We start from the raw sequence: 18,159 nt of genomic DNA on the forward strand, positions 1-18,159 counted from the left end.
AAATTTTCTTGGTACGTTAAATCTGTTGTTGCTGTCTATATAATTTGTATAATCATCAAGTGAATCTCTTAAAGTGACACCTTTTACTAAAAGCTCTGCATGCTGATTTAAAATCATCTTATATTCATTAGTTAAACAAACTTTTTAATGAACGTGATTCATTTACTTACAAATAGAGCTCATCTACTTCCTGGTCCAGTTCTGGCACAAATTATGTAATGTGCCACAGCGTTGCATCCTGTGAAGGTTACATCAGCAGAGCATTGCTGGGAAATCTCATCTGTAATCTCATGAGATCTCAGGGAAAGGCATTTTCCTCCAGGTGATGTGCATGGTCACATGTCCTAGTCACATGTGCCAGAGTTCCAGGAAGTAATAGGAGAGCTAGTAACCTGCCCTTAGTAAACATGGCCACTGTCGGAAGACTGGGGAAGAAAAGAGAAATAAGGTATGCATAGAATACGAAGCCTGCATTTATCTAGAAGTATGTGTGTGTAGATTGTCATTACTAAACATTTCTAAAGGTGTGTTTGTTGCTATTTTAAAGATCTGGGTAAAGGTCCGCTTTAAGAGAACCAGAAAAAGCCACTTGTAGATTCAAATCTAGTTAAGCATTTTCTGCAGCAGATAAAGGAACACATGCACTATTTATTAGATATAAAAATACAATGGTTTACTATGATGTTATTAAGACTGACCTACAAACAGATTTAAATATACAACATTTGCTCCGCTATGTATTTCAACTGTCTGGCCAAAAAAAAGAGCCACACACTCTAATATTTTGTTGGATCGCGGTTTGCTTTATTTACAGCAACATTCGCCGTGGCATCGCTTTGATAAACTTCTGAAATGTTACAACATTTATTTAAATCCAGAGTTGCATTCATTTTTCACCAAGATCTTGTAGTGATGATGGGAGAGTTGGACCACTGCGTAAAGTCTTCTCCAGCACATCCCAAATATTCTCAATGGGGTTCAGGTCTGGACTCTGTGGTGGCCAATGATCCATGTGTGAGAATGATATCTCATGCTCCCCGAACCACTCTTTCACAATAAGAGCCCAATGAATCCTGGCATTGTCATCTTGGAATATGCCGGTGCCATCAGGGAAGAAAAAATCCATTGATGGAATAACCTGGTCATTGAGTATATTCAGGTAGGCAGCTGACCTCATTTTTTTGGGGACATTGCTGAAACTAGACCTGACCAACTGAAGCAACACCAGATCATAACACTGATGTAAGTTATGATTGACGTATATGTGGATGTATGCTGCTGAATAAAAATTATTTTGGCTGATGCCAACACACTTCACCCTTTTGTGAATAACCCTGTTAGTTAGCATAAGACTGAAGAGTTAGGAGAAGGCAGGAGAAGAACATTCTAGGCCAAAATAGCTGATTTGGAAAAATTCTCCAATTCAGCTCACTTTCTAGTTCAGATATGTTGTCCTAGATTGTTCACTTCTCCTGCCCTCTCCAAAATCTTCACCCTTTTGTGGATATCCCTGTAGGTTTTTATTGTGATAAACTTCCTGATCAGTTGGGCCTCTTATAATACTATTTTTAGGGTGGCGTTGACTGCACACAGTGAAAACAGCTGTAGAGCATTTTGGCAATAGAAACCTGTTCAGTTAAATAGATAGAGGAACATCAGACCAGCCAACCAGAAATCCTTTTCGTGTTAGTGAATGGCAGTATACTGTATATGAATTTGGAGATTAAAAGTGTGTAGGGGGAATCGGAGACGTGAAGAGAGACCCGTAGGTGCATCTATAGATTGGACATATATGCTGGGTGAATTGAGTGTGTATCCTTATGGAGACTTTCTCATCTGAGGTCTAGATACACATAGAAAGAGACTGAAAGGGCTTTTATTTTTATTATTATTATTCGTTCTATAATCTGGACTATTCCTGTTCATCTGTTTCTGGGATCCAATAAACTCAACACTCTTTGGAAAAGAAACGAGGTTGCCTGAATATTTCTGGAAGATTGCATTCTACATATTCCCTTTCTCAACGCACATAAATATATATTTATAACTACAAATACTGCCCCCACAGGCTTGGAGGGTTGGCACTAGGCTTGATGGGTACATCACTTCATCCCCTCACTTCTACCCTGATGAGCACAGATTTACCCTGTTCGAGTGATGGACAGACCACATGACCTTTTTCAATTGCTCCAGAGCCCAATCTTTATGCTCCATAGCAAATTGAAGCCTTTTTTTTTTCCAATTAGCCTCACTAATGAGTAGTTTTCTTAAGGATAAACGTTGGTTTTTCCCAATCCCTTTTAGTTCTCTTCGCAATGTGGGTGTCACGTACATGGGTGGAGACTGAATGTGGGAGGAGGCTTCCCTTGCGCCTCGTGTCTCAAAGACTCTGGAGTTGGAAACAGAGTCAGAGTGGCAAAGGGGCCAGTGGTGATCACACCGTGCAAGCTGGAGTTCTGGCACCGGATCGGGTCAGGCTGAGCTGTAGTCAAAACCAGGCAGGCAGCGGAGTGCAGATCAGGATCCAAGATCGTGGTCAAACAAGCCAGGGGTCAAATCCAGTCGGGCAGCGAGGCACAAAGGCAGGAGACAGAGGCAGGTTCAGAAGGCAAGCAGGATGTCAGGGGCAGGCAGCAATCAACAAGGTCAAGGACAATCTGAGTCAAAGTCAGCAAGGTAATCAGAAGCACAGGGAACACAGGGGAAGCTGAAGACAATCCAGCAACTTGAAGTCAGGTAGACAGGCTTTAAATAGGCAGATCCATCAGGAAGCAGAATCACTTCCTGTGTGACATTTTGACCGGCTGTTCTGTGGCGTGCGCAAGTGCCTGTTTACCTGCAGTACTGAAAACTGGACCATGCGCAGTAGCAGGTGGTTTCTGACAGTGGGTTTGGAAATGCTTTTACTTACACTATTAAACATAGCTCGTGAGTTCTACGGTTCATTTTTATGATTCGGTTTCACCAAAAGTTTGTGATCTCCGATAATTCAAGATTGTTTTCTGACCGCATTGCTTCCTCGAAGATGATGGTTCACCACTATGGTCCCAGGTTTTAATAATGCGTTAGACATTTCTTAAGCAATTAGATGTTTTCAGGCCAATAAATTGAACCTTCTGAAACAGTTACATCTTTTCCACAACCACAGGATATGTCTTCTGAAATGGTTGTTTAAGAAAGAAGAGGCTACACACTGCATCAGTTAGGGTTAAATAACTTGTTGCCAGATGAAGCATATTAGTCACTGCAGTAATAATGGAAGGCTCTCGCCTATTTGTTTAGCTAAATCCAAGTGGTGACTTTTTTTGGCCAGGTAGTGTATATTAAATTAATTACATTTATTTTTACACAGAACTAGCACAGGCAACTGCATCTGTCTTTATATTGACTACCTTCTTTAGCTCACATATTTACCCCCTCCAACTTCTTCAGTTAACATTTACTGCCCACCACCTTTACACAAATCACAAGGTTGACAAAAACTGCTACAGCTTTACACAGCCTGGGCCCTTGCACGCAGAAGATAGCTTTAGCCAACAATATTATTATTTTACAGGATCTATAGAACACTAACCGTTTGCACAGCACTTTACAAAATGAAGGGAGACAGTACATTTGCAATACAATCCAATACAAGAGGGTTAGGATGGCCCAGCTCATGAGAACTTACAATCTAGTAGACACCTCACTGTGCACGCTAGGGTCACAATGATGATTGTGTCCATCCACCAACTGTTAATCACTGGAGCCCAAACAATATCACTCTTCTGTCTTATAATGTCCCTGAGGAGTCTGGCCACTCCTGCTCTAATAACATAGTACCTATCCATCCAGATGCAATGGCAGAAGACAAGCTTGTCTTAATATAATAATAGGATAGTATATTATCTATCATGTGGTAACACAGGTATTGATATATAGTGATAATCATTCTTATTTTCTGTTACAGTTGTCATGAGGTTTTCCTATTAAAAGGAGAGACACCTGCTGGATATGAGGTACACATAATAGTTTAATATATGTATTTATCTCCAATATTAACACTGGAACTATGTCAGCTTTAATGTAATTGAACACGCCTCTAGTTTCTAATTTTTTGTTTATCAATCCCACTCATTTCCAGATTCAGATCTATTCATTTTGTACGTTTCCTGCAGATTTATGGGAAGGTTCCAGAGGATGAAGATGCTTCGTGTCGTGTGTGCTTTTCTTGTCCTCCTCCTCTTCTTATTTGGTGCCCTTGCTGCCCTCCTGCCCGCTGCTCATGAAGATTCTATATTAGGGTTTCGACGGGGAGCATCCTTCTCCAGCCTCTCCTCACAGGACTCCTTCACTCTCATAATGCAGAGCTTTAACAGAACTGATTTGTTACTGAAAATGTTAAATCACTACCAGGCCATGCCCCAGCTCCACAGTATAATTGTAGTGTGGAATAATGTGGGGCAAGACACGCCACAGGAGATGTGGGACAGTCTTGGACCCCATCCTGTGTCTGTTTACTTCAAGAAAGAGAGTGTTAATCTCATGCGAAACAGACTGCAGAACTTTCCAGAGATACAAACCCAAGGTAAGTGCCATTTTCTTTCTTACCTTCAGCCCCAGGCTCAGCTGGCACTGCACAGCATTTACAGAAAAACAACCTGAAAACATCCACGGCCTACTGTGCTTTCGTGCCTCTTGCTATTTTCATTCCTATAGCTGGGCCCAAACTCCTCTGGCGGCCACAATGAGTACGGCCCCAGCCATTGAAATAAATTGAGCAAATGGTATGCTATCCTGGGTTTAAAACGGTAGTTTCCAAATAAAATTGATTTTAGTTGAGCTATATAGAACAACCTTTAAGGAAAGTAACTTTTTTTATTTTTTTAACCCCTTCGTGACGGGAGACGTGCACTGTATGACCGTTATTTACTACTCTTGCTGTCACTGTTTGACAGCTGGTATATACTGGCTTTTTTTAGCTACATGTTTCTTTTGCTGAAACAATGTTGCAGGCTCCTGATCATTCTGTGAATGCTCAGAACCTTTAGTGACACTGACCCTGACATGCTGTCAGGATCAGTCACTAAGGTTATTATTGGCTGTTCTTAAAGTGACATTAAAGCCCAACTTTTTTTTTTTTATTTCTCCTTTGCTTTGCTGGAGGCTGTTGCTTTTACTCCTTAAAAGTGCCTAATTCCTTGTTTTCTAGTGGCTTCCCGCAGCATACTTTCCCCCGCCCCATTCTAATGGAGGCCCCCGTGCGCGTTTGTCCCCGATCGTTTCCGCAGTGGGTGTGTGCGTCCATAGACACACACAGCCCTGTGGCAGGCCACGCCACTTCCCTCGTTGATGGCAGAAGAAGCCTATGGCTCCTCTGCCATCAGTATACTCGCCCCGCAACCCGGAAGTTCGGGGAACGGAGGATCTCTTCGGATGGGCGGGGAGGACGAGCGCAGCTGACAGGTAAGTGTGTAGGAGACTGGGGGGGACGGGGGTAGGAAAAAAGTGCTGGGCCGTTTTTACCCTAATGCAGAGAATGCATTAAGGTAAAAAAAAATTGGTTATTAAGCAGTCATGGTGAGATTCATTCACAGTGACTGCTTCATATAAATAAAATAGTGTAAAGGGAGAAAAAAAAAGCCTCCAGTTAGAAGTGGGCACAATGTGAGTTGAGATGTACACCATGTTTACACTGCTGTTATTGCTTGACAGTGAGGAATTACATTAATGTGGGACATAAATTGTTTGTCTCTTTCAGCTGTGTTAATGATGGATGATGACACAATCCTTAGTGCATATGACATCTCCTTTGCATTCTCCGTCTGGCAGGTAATTAAAACAAATAATGTCTGAACTGTGATTGTTCAACCCAGATCATTAGCTCTGCTGATCATATTATACCAGTAATGAAACATAATGGCCATTGTAAAAGATGAGGATTTATTTACTTCACTAAAGCCCAGTTTTTATAGCTGGTTACAGGTCTGCCACTTACTGGTAGACTGTCTTTCATTTTTAAGCAGACAAGCCACTCTTCTTTTCAATAACGTGGATGTAAATGAGGACAAGGGCCTCTTCCCCACAATCCTGGCCCGTGGTTGTGGGGCAGGGGGACTTATTTGCATCTGGGTCGCCCCCCTTGTGAATTATGTAAGGATTAGTTGTTACCCCCACTCATTCACTAAAGGGTTAAATAAAAAGTAAATTAACACACAAGACTTTTGAAAAACTCCCAGATGCAAGTAAGTCCCTTTGCCTGCAGACCCCCCACAACCAATGGGCCAAGGTTGTGGGGAAGAGGCCCTTGTCCTCATCACCATGGGGACAAGGTGCTTTTCCAGGGGGCACCATCCCTATGTCGAGGGCATGTGGCCTGGTAGGGTGGTCGCTCTCCACCCCCCCTTCCTTCCGTGCCAGACCTGATTTTTTTTTTTCTTTTTGAACCATTATTTTTATATTTGTTTCTTTTTCCAGCAATTTCCCAGTCAGATTGTCGGCTTTGTGCCTAGGAAGCATGTTACTTCACCTTCCGGAATATTCAGCTATGGTAGCTTTGAACTGCAAGCAATGGACTCTGGGCCTGGTAACATGTACTCCCTGATTCTTATTGGGGCTGCGTTTTTTCACAAAGACTACCTGAAGCTCTTCCAGGATCAACCCAGCTCAATCCATCACATGATTGACCAGACCCAGAACTGTGATGATATTGCAATCAACTTCTTGGTGTCAAATTATACAGGAAAAGCTTCTGGTGTGCTGGTAAAACCAATAGATATGAGAAACTTGGAGAAGGATGCAGCAAGTGGCTACACAGGGATGTGGCATCGGCCAGAACACCTCCTGCAGCGCTCCTTTTGTCTCAACAAGTTGGTGGGCATCTATGGGAAGATGCCCCTGAAATATTCCAATATAATGATCTCCCAGTTTGGTTTCCCAAACTATGCCAATCACAAATCTAAATGATGAAGAGTGAAGGCCTAATCGTGTCCAAGGCTGTCATTTGAAGTTTACACCAGTGACTAATCAGAATCCGAGGTCTCATTATGATAGTGTAGATCCATTTATTGGATCACCTTAGAAAACAATGTACTGTACTGTGTTAAAAATGTGTGTTTGTTAATTTTGTCTGTTATCTTGATCAGGTCGTTTTTACAAGAAGGAATTTCAACTGTGAACATTTCTATAGATCTATCAACCAACTACTGTGGTTATTGATCTTAACCTGAAAATGTTAGTTGCCTGGCTGTCACACTGGCTCTTTGATTTCAGTACCTTCTGAGTAGCTGACCTGAATTCAAGTAAAACTGCGGTCAGGCTTTGGACATTCTTAACACTCCGTATATAAGCTTTAAAACAAGTCCTTACTGATCTCTGCAGCTGCAGGCACTGTAAAGCAATTCAATCTCCAGTTCACAATACCAGCACTGTGTTCTCTCCCCTCTTCCTCTGCACCCGCTCTGTGTTTACAAATTAGGAGGCTGGCAGGATACCAATCACTGCTGAGAGGAGGAGCAAAAAAACAGCTAAGCAGCTCAAATAAAAGTGCTTTTTGCTGTAAATTTTAAAGATAAATTACTGCTGCTGCCTACTTGTTCCAGTTTGTGATTTGGAAATTGCGTCTAGAAACATGAAGCCAACAGACATTTTAGATGCATTTCAGCAATCGCACCGTCCATATTTCTCCTTAGTTCTTATACGTGCCCGGGCTTTGGATAGTTTAGTAATAGGTGTACATTTGATCCATAATGCCGCAGGGACCACAGTTCTCTTGTTATTTGAAAGCGAGCACTCCACTGTACATATAGGGGTTCCTCAAAGAAGAGGGCTACTCCTGCACTGCAAGGGTTAACTGCTTATTTTGTGTCTAGGTAAAAAAAAAAAAAGTTATACCAACCAGCAGCTCCAAGCCGGCTTCTTAGATCAGTCCTGCAGTCTACGGTCCCGTAAATCCTCAACATATATACACAGTGTATAGACCTGACAATGGTGAGGAACATTTTGATGCTGCTGTGGAGGGGGAGACAGACTGGAGGGAGCGCTGTGACAGCTGGCCAGCTCGGAGCTTCGGTTGAGTATAACGTTCTTTTTGTCCCACAGCAAGGGTTAATACAAAGTTTTCCTGGAGTTCTTCTTCAACTAACATTGGGGAAGGAGAATGGGCTCCTTTACACCTAACCCATAGGTCCTTTTTATTATTACAGCCTTGAGCGAGAACTGTACAGCAATAACAATTTGTGTTCACAGCGCAGTTAACACTAACAATCTGCACAGCACACTGGCCTATTGGCTAGCAATCTTTACTGCTAGAGATTCACCAATACCAGTTTTTTGGTACCGAGTATTTTGTTTAGGTACTCCCCCAATACCAGAAGTCTCATTAAGGAAGCCAAGCGGCGTGTAATGACTCGCCACCCGGCTTCCCGATTAGCCGGGAACTGTCTCCTTGCATGCTCCCTCGTCACCAGGTGAAGAGGAAGCATGGAGCTGGCTTTTTGGCCAATCAGGGAGGCAGGTAATGACTCGCCGCCTAGCTTCCTGATTGGCCAGGCCACCAAGTGATGAAGCCTGGAGCCGGCTTCCCGGCCAATCTGGGTAGTGGGTAATGACTCGCCGCCCAGCTTCCGGGTATTGGAAGTTCCCGTGTCTGGATAGGCATCGGGAGTATTTGGGTGAGTATGAGTACGAGTACTCGCCTAAATACTCGGTATCAGAACCAATACTAGTATCGGTATCTGTGCATCCCTACTTTCAGCACTGAGGTCCTGCATTAGATTCCCATCTGTGATTAGTATATTCAAAACATTTTCTATTTGACTTTTATGTAAATGAATGATCTGGTTTCCTCCTGGTGCCTAAAAACAGCTGTAGATTATCCGGCATCAGGCCCAGCTGGCTGGCCCTAGAACACAGGTCTTGTTGCTTGTATGTAGCGGTACTGGTTGGTAAAATTATATTGAAAGCTTCTATTCAGCAGGAATGTGAACAATTGTATGTACTCTGCAAAGTACTTTATAATCTTTGATGTTATTACTTTACATGATCCAGATCTAGTTTTTAAATATTGAATTCTCTGTCAAGTATGTTGTGTGTTTTGTTTTTTTTAAAGAAAATGCTGCTATGATAATAATATTAGGAGATTTTTCTTATGTATAAAAAATAATAAGCTAAATTTGGTGTATGCAGTTGTTTTTGCATTACAAGATGAGAAAATAGATGTAAGAGAAAAATGTAATTAAAGGATTCAAATTCTGACTTATTGCTTTTGTTTTATGATCATTGAACACTATAGGGATCACGGAGAACATAAAACCGTATAGGGAGACCTGGTCCTTATACCATGTTCATACAATATAACCCCAAAGCTAATATTTCAGAATTGTGTAGATGGAGATGTCTTAGATATACACTGGTGTATATCTCTAGCATTACAATGGGGGGATTTAGCCTTTAGACACATTAAGACCAGGTATCTGTTTCTACATAACACTGTTGAAGACAAAAAAGCAAATCTGACTGAGAGAAACAATTGAAAGGTGATACACTGGTTAGTAGTTTTTTTTTTAATGCTTGGATACAGTGTTTTAAAATAGATTTCCACTTTTGCAGTCAAATTTGAGTAAACCCCACTATATATTTACCCAAAAAATGTGTGTATTCTGGGCCACCAAATGAGAAGAGGACACCACACCCCTAAATTTACATATACAACAACAATCCTCAAAATGGGGCTTTTAAGGTGTTGCATGATTCAATTACATTATAAATCTACTAATACATATGTATTATAATTGCAATTAACATCCTTGCATCATCACATGCATCAATGTGCAGTGGGTCCGGCCTTTGCCTTCTACACATTTCACCAAAGCTTCCTCAGGTAGAAAGGAGACAGCCTGTAATATTTACACAATTATAATGGCTTCTTAGAATCTTAAGTGATGAATAATACAAATATACATACGCAAGACATAGATACCCTTTTCCAGAATTTTGGTGGTGAATATGTCCACATATTCAGGGGATGCTCACCCAGGAGACATCGGAGATAAGGAGCATACAGAGGTAGCGGGATAATAAATACTTGATAACTGTTCATAGGTACCTGTGAGGATTATAAAAATGAAAAGTCTCAACCATTAAGGTATTTGAATACCAACATACCGATATATGTATGGATATAAATATGGGGCCCCTCCAAAGACCAAAAAAAAATCCCAACACAGTGGGGGGGAAAACATTCGTAAAACATAAACAACTCATAATCGAAGAGAGCAGTAATCAAAATATATTTATATATATATAAACCTCCATATTCTCTAGATCCTTGGTTCTCTACTGGTGGGTCGTGACCCCATGTTTAGTGGGTCTCCGCGTGCCTTCCACTTTTCTTGGCAAGAGGCTCCTCTGCCTCCCCCTAGCACAGCACTGTCAGTTTTCACGCCAAGCAGCCATTCAAAATATGCTGCTCGGCTCCGAGTGTCAGCTTGAAGTGCAATGGGATGGGGCTATGGCCGCAAAGGATCTCCATCCATACGTGAATTGCTTACAGCTCCCTCACGTGCCCTGTAGAGGTTCCTGGACTGGAGTGACGTCACATTCTGGCTCCCAGCACCTCTACAGGGTGGGCAAGGGAGATGCACAAGCAATGCATGTATGGATGGTGCTCCAGCACAGCACAGCAGCCCACACTGGACCCCAGGCTGAGGATCCACTCCAGTTCTTGTAAGGTAGGGAGACTGGGTGGACTGTAAAAAAAATGTAACATTTTTTTGGAGTGTCTATGAGAATGTTTGTGAGATTGTGTCTGTGTATGTATGTCAGTGTTTTTGAGGGCCTATTTACACTAGTACAGTGTGTCAAAATAATATGCAATCGCACCCACCATGCATTCTGGTGTGGGAGGTGTGTTGCATTGCCATTTATTTGAATGGTACCCCAAACGCACTTCCCACCTAGAGTTTGTGCGCCCGCACCGGAACACGCGCTACCCTAATGCCGTGCGTTCCATTGCAGTGCGACTTGGGTCGCGACTTAATGACCAAGGACAAATGTGGGTCATGAGGTTACACAGGTTGAGAACCACTGCTCTAGATGTTCACATATAACACCTCCACTGTCTCCAAAATGTAATTACGTAACTCATTTAAGAGTACATAGCATATGCAGTATGGCTTACTATAGGAGACCTCCATTAAATATAAATACATGATTATCCAAAAATAACATATAGTAACTTACAATACATCCCAATATATAAAACCTGTCTTACTTTCAATAAAAATATATATAGTCATCCAATTACACCTTGGGGAAAGTATATCAACTCCTCCCTATCCCAAAGCACAAACTCTCCAATCAAGCAATTCATTTGATCATCAAGGGGACAAAGACTACTGAAGTAAATCGAAAAATCCACATGATTAATGCCAGTACTATTCACAATCTTGTTGACAAATTAGTTCTAACTAGGTTCTTTTTGCCTAATTAATTAATGTTGTGTTCAGGGAGTTGTGCTGATATATATCTCAGCATTAGTGGTGCTGTTTTAATGTTTTTTATTACATATGTTATTAATAAATACATTCTAATAAACATCTGTATTTGTTTGTTTATAATGTAATTGAATCACTAATGCAACATCTTAAAAGCCCCATTTTGAGGATTGTTGATGTATACCCACCTTATATTTGTTCCCATTCACATAGCATACCAAAAAATATTTCTATTAATATATTTCTTACCTTATAGCTCTTTCTTTGGTGAAGGCCTTTGTGCAGATTCCAAGTTGCTCTGTGCAGTTTGAGAATGAAACTATAGTGTCAGGCTGAGGGTCCGACTGAGCTTCCTCTCATTAACACACAATGCCTCAAAGTTAGACGATGTTCAAATCTAGCTTACAATTGATCATGAAATCTGCCAGCACAGTACAGACAAGGTTAATTAGAGTAAACATAACTTCGCACAACCACTCCTTAACATTACATCAGGGGAAGCTAGGTAGATTTTTTAAGTATAAAGCACTTTTAAATGTATGCAGATTTTTTTCTTTTTTAAGTTATGCTATGTGAAAGGTAACATACCCCAAAAAAAAATCAGCTCCTGGATTTAGCTAAGCAAATAGGTAAGAGCCTTACATTGGATAATTACTAGGTTCCGCAATGTTACGTTCAATGTTACGTTCAATGTTACGTTCTCCAAAAAAATTAGGTTGGCTGCCTACCTGAATATACTCAATGACCAGGTTTTTCCATCAATGGATTTTTTTCTTCCCTGATGGCACCGGCATATTCCAAGATGACAATGTCAAGATTTATCAGGCTCAAATTGCAAAATAGTGGTTCAGAGAGCATAAGACATGGATTGGCCATCACAGAGTCCAAACTTTAACCTCATTGAGAATCTTTAGAATGTGCTGGAGAAGACTTTACACAGTGGTCCGACTCTCCCACCATCACTACAAGACCTTGGTGACAGATTAATGCAACTCTGGATGGAGATAAATGTTGTGACATTGCATAATCTTACGGAAAAGATGCCATGTTGAATGCGTGCTGTAATCACAGCTATAGGTGGTCCAACTAAATATTAAGAGTGTGTGACTTTTTTTGGTCAGGCAGTGTATAGCAAACATAAAACGTGTTATCCCAATTTGGCCAAAAATGTGTAACTATACTTTGAGTCAATCTATAGTCAAAACAGTAGGGAAGTGTTAAAAATACATGTCAGCTTATTTTTAATGTATCATTGGGGAAATTTCCCTTAACTTCCTGTCCCAGAGACGCAACCGGAAGTTAGAGAGAATCTCCAAAAGGTAACCAAAGTGAAAGGAATTCCCCCTTAGAGACTTGTCCCCACTGGAATATTTCACGTTACCTCTTGTTCTGGGGACAGCTCCAAAATTTTGGATTTCCTCTCACTCTTTTCTCAATGGTCACGTGTACAAATAGAGGTGTGAATTGCACCAATGGGGGCACAGACAACAATAGAAGCTTAGCACCATTCCTGTGGAGGTGAGGAGACCCAGCCAGCCCAGCTCTGATGGGATGTGGCCCACGCAGCTCTAGTGAGATACGGCCCGCGCAGCCCTGGTGAGGAGACCCAGCCCGCAGAGCCCTGGTAAGGACACCCGGACCACAGAGCCCTGGTGAGGAGACCCATCCCGCAGACCCCACAGAGCAGCTGTACGCATTTTATCTATACCCTATGTTTGTTTATTGATATTTTTTTAAAGAATAATTGGTTACGAGACAAATAAAACTCTAGAAACTGTGAATTCATAGTTCATAGGATTATATATGCAATTTATACAGTTAATTTTTATCACTTGCAATTTTTTTTCATTATGGGCGTAAGTTGTTGAAGTTTCGCCTAAGGCCTCACAAAATCTAGAGCTGCCTCTGCTTACTCCATCCTAAACTAAAAAAAGGTTTTACCTAGATGTACACTTTAATTCTCACTAGGAGCAGTATCTATGGGTATCCTCTACACATGCACCATTGTATATGAATTATACACTAAGAGGGGCATTTATCAAATCTGTAGCAGTTGTCCAGGGCAACCACTCAGCTTCTCTCTTCACTTTGTTCAGTTAGGATGTGAAAATGAAAGAGAGAAGATGATTGGTTGCTGTGCACAACTGCTCCAGTTTTTGTTTGCTCCAGTTTTGAGGAATTCCCCTCATTGTGTTTTCTTCTTTCAAAGTTTTTCTAATGTCATAATATCATTCTCTTACAGTCATAAGGGAATCTTGTGGCCAAGTGTGTGACCGCTGTATATGTGCGGTTAATTCCTAGAGTTAGAATAGCTGTGCCCTTAGCGTTTTGTTCTTCTTTTGTCCAGCTGGAGGCACTGTTGTTCAATCCATAACTGTACAAGTAAGATTTATTATCATTGTATTTAAGAAGACTAAGGCCCCATTCACACCTATGCGTATTGTAATATGCGCGTCTGTCGCGCAACCGTCACGCGTTTTTTTTACCGCGATTCGCGGTAAAAAAGCCGCGCGACCGTCGCGCGATTCCAAAGGCTACTTGGCAGTATACTAATGGAAAACGCCCTACAAAACGGACCAATACGCAGCAAAAAACGCTCCGGGACCTTTTCATGCGTGGGCCGTTTTGTAGTGCGTTCGGGACGGGCGGAAATACGGACAGGTGGGAACGAGGCCTTAAGTAACGTTAAGAAGTACCTGATCTTTACTATACATTCAAAATTTGGACCAACATTGTACATCTGTCAGTATGAATCTTACATCCTTCTGAAATTAAAAAGCAGTTAATATGTATAGCTTTCTCTTTTTTTAACTATACAAGACCTCCTCTACTCTTCTACACTATATTGCCAAATGTATTGAGACACCTGCCTTTACACGCACATGAACTTTAATGGCATCCCGGTCTTAGTCCGTAGGGTTCAATATTGAGTTGGCCCGCCCTTTGCTGCTATAACAGCTTCAACTCTGCTGGGAAGGCGTCCACAAGGTTTAGGAGTGTGTCTATGGGAATGTTTGACCATTCTTCCAGAAGCGCATTTGTGAGGTCAGGTACTGATGTTGGACGAGAAGGCCGGGATCGCAGTCTTCGCTCTAATTCATCCCAAAGCTGTTCTGTCGGGTTGAGGTCAGGACTCTGTGCGGGCCAGTCAAGTTCCTCCACCCAAACTCACTCATCCATGTCTTTACCGACCTTGCTTTGTGCACTGGTGCGCAGTCATGTTGGAACAGGAAGGGGCCATCCCTAAACTATTCCCACAAATTTGGGAGCATGAAATTGTCCAAAATGTCTTGGTATGCTGATGCCTTAAGAGTTCCCTTCACTGGAACTAAGGGGCCAAGCCCAACCCCTGAAAAACAACCCCACACTATAATCCCCCCTCCACCAAACTTTACACTTGGCACAATGCAGTCAGGCAATTCTCCTGGAAACCGCCAAACCCAGACACGTCCATCGGAATGCCACACAGAGAAGTGTGATTCGTCACACCAGAGAACACGTTTCCACTTTTCTAGAGTCCAGTGGCGGCGTGCTTCACACCACTGCATTCGACGCTTTGCATTGCACTTGGTGATGTAAGGCTTGGATGCAGCTGCTCGGCCATGGAACCCATTCCATGAAGCTCTCTACACACTTTTGTTGTGCCAATCTGAAGGCCACACAAAGTTTGGAGATCTATAGCTATTGACTGCAGAGAGATGGCGACTTCTGTGCACTGTGCGCTTCAACATGCGCTGACCCCGCTCTGTCATTTTATGTGGCCACCACTTATTTTTTTTTAATAATAAGATTTTATTAAATGTTTTGGTACAATAAAACAATAAACCAAAAAGAAAAATGAAGGAGATCAGAAAGAGATCAATACAGCAAGGGCTGGCAGACACGATCCAATAGGAGACATTGGCATAAATATACACATTAGCCTTCAGGCTGATCCCATTCAGTATGCAGCATCCAAGTGTTAAGACGTAGGGTCAATGCCATGTAATTTCAGTTGTAAAGTGCGTCTCCAACAAACATAAATACAAAAAATTAAAAAAGGGGACCGTGTTGCGTCCCAGCAATGCAGGTAGTAATCAAGGATAGAAGAGAGAAGGGAGAACACATAAAGCATACAAGGACCAGGGAACAAAAGAGTCAGGGGGTGAGAGAGAGAAGAAGATAGAGGGAAAAAAGAGGGGGGAGAAAGGGGAGGCTCCTCAGGCCCCAGTGGCACAAATAATATGAATAGTGGGTTCTGTGACTACTCCAGAGACAGTGCATTGATCACGGATCCACGCAGGAGCATCTAGATGAGTCATAAGGCTAGAAATGCCGCTGTGTCCATGTACAAAATCCAAAGGGCCCATAAGGCTGCACATTGGGGTTGTCGATCATGAAGAGAAGCCGTCAACTCCTCAAAGGGCATGATCAGGCACAGTTCAGCAATCCACTCCTGCATGGTTGGGGGGACCACAGTGTTCCATAGTTACATAGTTACATAGTTACATAGTATTTGAGGTTGAATAAAGACATTAGTCCATCAAGTCCAACCTATTAGGATCTCATTCTAGGAGTACCTGTACCCCTGTATATTACGATCCCTTAAGAAATCGTCCAAAAGTTTCTTGAACAATTCCACATTCTTTGCTGAAATCACTGTCTGTGGCAGTGAGTTCCAGACCCTAACTGATCTTACTGTGAAGAACCCCCTTCGCCCCTTGTGCTGGAATTTTTTTTCCACCAATTTTAGGTGGTGGCCTCTAGTTTTTGTAATGGAGTTAATTTTAAACAGTTTATCGCTAATGTTGCTGCCACCATTGAACATTTTGTACATGGAGATCATATCCCCCCTCAATCTCCTCACCTCCAATGTGAACATGTTTAAATTTAGTAGCCTTGTCTCGTAGCTCTGGTCCTCCATACCCCTAATTAGTTTGGTTGCCCTCCGCTGGACTTTTTCCAACTCAAGGACATCTTTTCTTAGTACTGGTGACCAGAACTGGACCGCGTACTCCAGATGAGGTCGAACCAATGATCTATAAAGTGGCAAAATTATAGACTTGTCCCTGCAATACATCTCCTTTTTAATACAGGACAAGACCCTGCTAGCTTTGTTTACAGCAGCCTGGCACTGCAAACTACCTTTCAGTTTGTGGTCTACAATGACCCCCAAATCCTTCTCCATTTCTGACTTCCCTAGCGGCATACCCATAATTGTATAACCCATTTGTTTATTTTTAATTCCAAAGTGCATTACTTTGCATTTATCGACATTAAACCTCATCTGCCAGTGGCGAGGAATAATTGTTCGAGCAGCCGCTAGAAAGAAACGAAGTAGGTCTTTCTTGACCAAAGCAAGAGAGCCTGGCTGGATAGAGAGAAGGACTACTTTAGGGAAGGGGGCCAAAGAAGTGCCCATGACTTGGTTATATATGTCAAAGATACAAGTCCAAAAAGGTAATAAGGATGGGCAACTCCACCAGATATGAAGATATGATATGAAGGTACCTGCCGCTGACAGACAGTGCCAACAGTTTGCGGGTCTGTCAGGAAAAATCCTATGCAGAAAGACCGAACAGCGGTACCAGCGGGTCAGGATTTTATAGCCTTTTTCATGGGCCGAGCACGCAACTGAAAGCTTATGATTATGTATGAACAGGGTCAGTGGCGTAACAACCGGGGGGGGCGGGGGGGTCGTTCGCCCCGGGCGCATAGATGGCATCTGGTTATGCCACTGAACAGGGTACGGATTTCCTCATCAGAGAGGGTAAGACCAAGCTCCCTCTCTCAGCTTGATATCAAAGGAGGGCGGCAATGGGATTTTGCAGTAAGCAACTGTCGGTATAGTAAAGAAATGGTATGTTCTGGTATGTTCAGAGCGATTCGAACCATGAAAGAGGACAGTGTAAGGTGGCTGGTCACCAAGTGCAGTATAAAACGCACGGAGTTGGAAGTATAAGAGCCAGTCGCTGGGGGCATGGGGATGTTCTGTGAGCAGGTTAACCAGGGGCTTCAGGACTGTTGCTGTGAGGGCCCCAACCAGAGACAAAGGTTCCTCGGATGACCAGCAAAGAAAACGAGAGGAGATGCTGCCAGGCATAAACGCAGGATTGTCCATTATAGGGTTCATGGGGCCCACAGAGGAAGACAAGTAAAGGGTTTTGGTGAGGACGTCCCATGCCTTCAATAGGGGGGGAAGACTAAAGGGAAGGGCTGTTAGCAGGGCCGGTGCAAGGATTTTTGCCAACTCAGGCGAAGGTGACCGCTCTATATCACTGTCTTTACCAGCGCTCCCACTTCAGCCAGCTCCCGATCCCGAATCCCGATACGAGTCCTGTCCGATGTGTCTGGTCTGGGGTTGGTGACCATGAGAGGGTGAACCGAAAACGCCTCCTTGCTCGGTTCCAACTTCCAAATCTGTGCACCGTGCGGCTCCCGAGTCCCTCAACAGGTTGCCATCGCCGTCGCCTCCAGGATGACGCCGCCGCACTGCCTGCTGGTGCGTCCGTTGCTCCGCCTCCTGCAGCCCTCGCTCCTTCACATGCGGCTGAGCGGCCAGGGGAACCAGGGGCGGGGCCACTTACGTCACTCACTGACGTAGCCAAGAGGACGGCTCAGTGGCGCTCTTCCGGCTTCCCCATAACGCTGCCCTGGCTGGCCCGACAAGTAAGTTGAGACTGAGAGCCACTGCACAGGTCAGCGC

The 18,159-nt window shown here is 42.9% G+C and overlaps 1 protein-coding gene across 1 annotated transcript; it reads left to right on the plus strand.

Annotated features, from left to right (window-relative positions):
• Window positions 1-3,960: 3,960 nt before the first annotated feature.
• Window positions 3,961-7,012, plus strand: EXTL2 (exostosin like glycosyltransferase 2). Its single transcript, XM_018561968.1, has 4 exons — window positions 3,961-3,998; window positions 4,158-4,567; window positions 5,741-5,811; window positions 6,457-7,012. Exons 1-4 carry the CDS (start codon window positions 3,994-3,996, stop codon window positions 6,943-6,945), a joined length of 975 nt encoding a protein of 324 aa, XP_018417470.1. The 5' UTR covers window positions 3,961-3,993; the 3' UTR covers window positions 6,946-7,012.
• The last annotated feature ends 11,147 nt before the right edge of the window (window positions 7,013-18,159 follow it).

This window comes from Nanorana parkeri, unplaced genomic scaffold (assembly GCF_000935625.1).
Source record: "Nanorana parkeri isolate BGI_ZX_2015 unplaced genomic scaffold, ASM93562v1 scaffold553, whole genome shotgun sequence".
Taxonomy (NCBI): Eukaryota; Metazoa; Chordata; class Amphibia; order Anura; family Dicroglossidae; genus Nanorana; species Nanorana parkeri.